This window comes from Poecilia latipinna, unplaced genomic scaffold (genome assembly GCF_001443285.1).
Source record: "Poecilia latipinna isolate Pla-1442-1.1 unplaced genomic scaffold, P_latipinna-1.0 Scaffold3581, whole genome shotgun sequence".
Taxonomy (NCBI): domain Eukaryota; kingdom Metazoa; phylum Chordata; class Actinopteri; order Cyprinodontiformes; family Poeciliidae; genus Poecilia; species Poecilia latipinna.
The window spans coordinates 24,850-29,695 of NW_015116197.1; the positions used below are offsets into that span (position 1 = coordinate 24,850).

At 35.7% G+C, this 4,846-nt stretch overlaps 1 protein-coding gene across 4 annotated transcripts in view; it reads left to right on the plus strand.

Annotated features, from left to right (window-relative positions):
• LOC106941273 (kallikrein-13-like) overlaps positions 1 to 4,846 on the plus strand; it is a 13,529-nt gene that overhangs the window by 3,708 nt on the left and 4,975 nt on the right. The window contains exons 3-5 of one of the 4 annotated variants that reach the window (XM_015024234.1): positions 163 to 231; positions 333 to 457; positions 547 to 729. The exons of 1 other annotated variant lie outside the window; for it this stretch is intronic. In XM_015024234.1, the coding sequence (XP_014879720.1) occupies positions 163 to 231; positions 333 to 457; positions 547 to 696 (344 nt within the window). In that variant the 3' untranslated portion in view covers positions 697 to 729. Of the gene's footprint in view, positions 1 to 162; positions 232 to 332; positions 458 to 546; positions 730 to 4,846 lie in introns of those variants that run through there. 2 more of the 4 variants (XM_015024233.1, XM_015024236.1) reach the window with 2 other exon arrangements.

A 4,846-nucleotide genomic window follows, 5' to 3' on the forward strand; every position in this document is an offset into this window, starting at 1 on the left:
CGCATGTAAAGGACGCAGGACACCGTCACTGAGGACTGGAGGTGGACACTCCTGTGTCAGTGGATGAAGTCCTTCATGGATTCATTTTATGTTCTTTCATTATTCATAACAATTAGTTTTCTTCTTTGTTATTTTGTATTTTTTACATTTTATTCCTATTATGTTTTAGAGGCCATAATGTTAAGCTGGCAGGAGAGGGAGCAACGACAACCGGCCCCAATAATAAGCAATGTGAGAGAAATATTGAAGTTATGAGAATAAAATCTTTGTTTCTGTTTCTAAAGAGAAGGTTGAGTGAAGAACATGTTTATGATTCTCATGTTTCTCTACGGTGAATATTTCAGCCATTCCAGCACATCTTCAGTGTGTCGACATGAAAGTTGTTGCTGTTTCCCTTGTTGAGCTGCCATATGGACATATATTCCGTGCCAAAGCACCGAACAAGGAAATATGCTATGTAAGTCTGTTTCTTGAATATCGCTCTGCAGCGATTAGAAGACTTTTCTGTTTTACAAAATAAATATATTGATATAAATTTTTCTACAGGGCGACACTGGTGGAGCAGCGTTGCACAGCGGCAAGATTTATGGAGTGATTTCTTTTGGTGGAGAAGGTGCATGTCAGAGTTCAGCTACAATCATGGATGTGTGTAAATACAAGAACTGGATTAAAAAAACAATTAAGCCTGGAAAATAAACTATTGTGGAATAAAACTCATTAAATTTCCTCTCAGATGTAATTTTATAATTGTATCTTCATCAATTTAATCCACGTTTGTAGAATTAGAATGAATTGATTGTTTTGTTTTTTTGTCTCACCTGATCTTCACCTCCCTAATGGAGTTTTCTCTTCACCTCAGAAATGAAAAATAAATCAAAAATGCATGAAAAAGAAACATTTCCTGTTTGACTGTCTTTACATTCATGGTTCAGTTTGTTCAGTTGATATTTTCCCTGAAATGAGTCTAAAAACATGAGTTTTAAATCACACGAAGAGGAACACCTGAAGTTATTTATTTATTTAGTTTTTGTCTTTATTTTACATCAGAAATGAACATGCAGCATCTAAACTCTGCAGCTCTGGAGTTTCTATTCCTGATTTAGTTCTAAAGAACTGTAAACTGCAACACGATCAAAGAGCTGTGCACAAAAATTATGAAACAGAAGTCACATAATACAACTATTAGCAAATAATAAAACCTTAATAACCTAAAAATTAAATAATTTTTTTTATAAAGATATAAAGGAAATAAAAAGTACAATACTTAAAACCAATTAAAAAGTCAATCTGGAATGAAATAAGTTTTAAGAAAATATTTAAAAACAGGTTAAACTAATTAATGGTAGTTTCTGGTTGCCACAAATTTAACATAAAATTATTGAAAATGATACTCTTTTGCAGTTAAAGTGTCATTGTTAATTTTTAAATTAAAAAATTCTTATATGATTACATAAAGCTATACAAAACTTATCTTAAAAACATTATCACAAAAATCACCTGCAAAATAAAGTAGGACATGCAAACATCTTTATTTACTTTCACTGTTGAAATTAAAATCCAAATTACATGTGTATTGTGTAAAACTTTTCAGAAATTACAATTTGATTTTCAAAAAATTAAACATGGCAGAAGTTCTCTGTAAATTTTAAAGTAACGTTGAGGAAGTAAAAAGATGTTAGTAATGCTAAAATATGTAATTAAATACTTTATGTTTTACTAATAATATTACATCAAATTAAACAGAAAAGGTTTGCATCATGACCTGTCCAGGATGGACCTCGCCTCTCGCCCAGGATGTTAGATGGAGATGGGCATCAGCAGCCCTCCAGACCCCAATAAAGACAAAGGAGTAAAGAAATTGGATAATGGATGGATGGGTTTGCATCATCAAATATGATAGCCTTATTAATTCAATAATCATCATCCATATAATAATATTAACAAGTTATACTTATTTCTATGGAACCAGGAATATTTAATATGCTGTTATTAAATGATACAACTTTTTCTATAGCAGTGATTTTATTATTCATTTTATTCTTCCCACTTAACAGCAGTGACGTGCGGTGAGGTTCATAGCTGGTGAGGCACTGACTTAATCATAATCAGATTTACTTAAGATTTACATATGGAAATTACGCAAATGCGCACAACGGAAAAACACTTCTTTTACATGTCATCAATGTAAAAGATTAATTTCTATTAGCAGCTTAACAAATATTTGCATTACATTATCAAGGCACATTAAAACAAACCTTTATCTTGGCTTTTTTCTATTCTTGCCCTTTCTTTTCTACCTCCCTGAAGGATAAATACTTTTTTGAGACATTGTTTTGCTTACGTAACTTCTGACCGGAGCTTTAGACTTTGGATGCTCTGCTCATTGTACAGAAGCTCATGATACCAGCTGTACCTACTGCGGCCACCAGGGGCCCCCAAGAGCAATTTTTTTTCTTTGTATCAATAAAGTTATAATTTCTACATACATAATCAAATATATATTTTTGTAGAAAGACATAACTTTATAGTAAAATTGATTGATCACAAATACAAGAGGCCAAAATGGGTTTCCTCTTCAGGGTGGCTGGGCTCTCCCTTAGAGATAGGGTGAGAAGCTCAGTCATCTGGGAGGGACTCAGAGTAGAGCCACTGCTCCTCCACGTCGAGAGGAGCCAGTTGAGGTGGCTTGGGCATCTGGTCAGGATGCCTCCTGGACGCCTCCCTGATGAGGTGTTCCGGGCACGTCCCACCAGGAGGAGGCCCTGAGGAAGACCCAGGACACCCTGGAGGGACTATGTCTCTCGGCTGGCCTGGGGACGCCTTGGGGTTCCCCCGGTGGAGCTGGAAGAAGTGGCTGGGTAGAGGGAAGTCTGGGCCTCCCTTCTGAAGCTGCTGCCCCCGCCACCCTACCCCAGATAAGCAGCAGAAAATGGAAGGATGGATGGTGAAATTGTGTGTTTTTGATATTATGACATAGAAATTATTACTAAAAAAATCAGCTCCACTGAGGGGGCCCCTTGGTGGCCCTAAGCGGCTGCTTAGTTTGTTTATAACTTGGGCCGACCCTGCCTCCTCACTCCTAAACACAGAAATGGTTCGGCTGCAGAGAAAACTTCTGACTTTAACGTTATCAGGCCGCCCAGTGCTGGACTAAATGCAGCCTGAGTCGGTCCCACTGTCTGTCTTTACATCAGACTTTCTGATATAAAGAAACGATCCGTGACTCTCACTGCAACGCAGCTCAAAGCCTCAGCACCACCTGCTCACTGTTCACTCTCTGCTTCACCCTAACGCAGGGGTGTCCAAACTTTTTGCAAAGAGGGCCAGATTTGGTAATGTGAAAATGTGTAGGGGCCGACAATGCAGCCTGACATTCTTTTAATCATTAATGTTAAAAGCAAATGAACTGTTTTATGACATTTTTATTGGAAATGGCACACTTTTCATGTCTTCACACAGAGTAGTTTTTTGTTTTTTTTGTTTTGTTAAAGTCAATATGACTTTTGTACTATGAATTAAAAGTCTCTGCGAAAATATACATTCTGGAAAGATTCAACATATATGGGTTCATCTGAAACATGGCATTTTGGCTCACTATGAACTTCTAAATTCAAAATGCAAACTGGAACATATTAACAGTAATATTACTTTGAAGTACAAAACACAGAAGGCCATCTACTTCATTGTATTACTTGGTATCAAAAATGAGAGAAGCAGTGTTAGATTGTTTCAACGTTAGACTCTTATAAAAAAAAATATATAGAGAAAAATACACAAACAACTTTTTAAGTTGAGAGGCCTTTTACGTTTTTTTCCCCAGATGGATGAGATTCTTTTCTGGATCTGAAGATGGTGAGCTAGGAAAAGGACAAAGAACTTTATGATTTTGGAATTAATTTATTCTGAGACAATTTGTCTCTCATCGTGGATCTGTCTTGTCTGTGTTTATTCAAATCACTAATGTATACACCAAAACTAAAACCACTGCTTCCTGTCTTCAGGCTCTTTAAAAGAACAGTCTTCTGATGCTGCTTTTGCAGCCGCAGTTAGCTGCATAGTTCTCCACACTTTGAAAACCTCTGGGCTTCACTGAAGATCAAGTTTTGTATTTTGTCATTTATTATGTGATAATTGATTGAAATATGTCATGTTTATTTCAAGGGTGATTGAGAGTAATATTTGCTTTTGTTTAATATTTTAAATGGTGTAACATGATTTGAACCTTTTGCTAACAAAATGTGTCACTTTGACCCTAAAAGCTGCTGTTCAGCCTAGTGTGTTCACAATTTTCACAGCTCATGAAACAAAATGAATCTAGTTTTCCTAGCAAAGGCAGATGTGAATTCTTGTATATTGGAAACCAGTTTTTCTTTAAAAAAACATCAACCTGAAAACAATGACAAGTCGCTCTTTCTTCATAAAATCTGTTTAATTTCATCAAGTTTACAATCAAATTTTTTCTTGAGTGAAACTCATTGCAAGCTTGTACGCTGCAAAAACAGAAAATTTACCAATTATTTTTAATCTATTTTCTAGTTCAAATCTCTCAGTACAATTGAGATAAAGCAAAACTAATTTACAAGTAACTTTGCTTCAAAATATAAGAGCTTCTTGTTTTGAGTCAATTCCTTAATATTGATAAAAGTTTTGTTTCATTGGTTGATTAAGTTATGAGGGGGAAATGTTTGGTTATTAGTGAAATAAATTTTTCAAGTTTCTTTAGAATGATGAGATGTTAAAGTTTCTCAAGATGCAGATGACGGCGCAGATCAGTGTCTGTCCTGTGATTGGACAGATCGGTGTCTGTCCTGTGATTGGACAGATCGGTGTCTGTCCTGTGATTGGA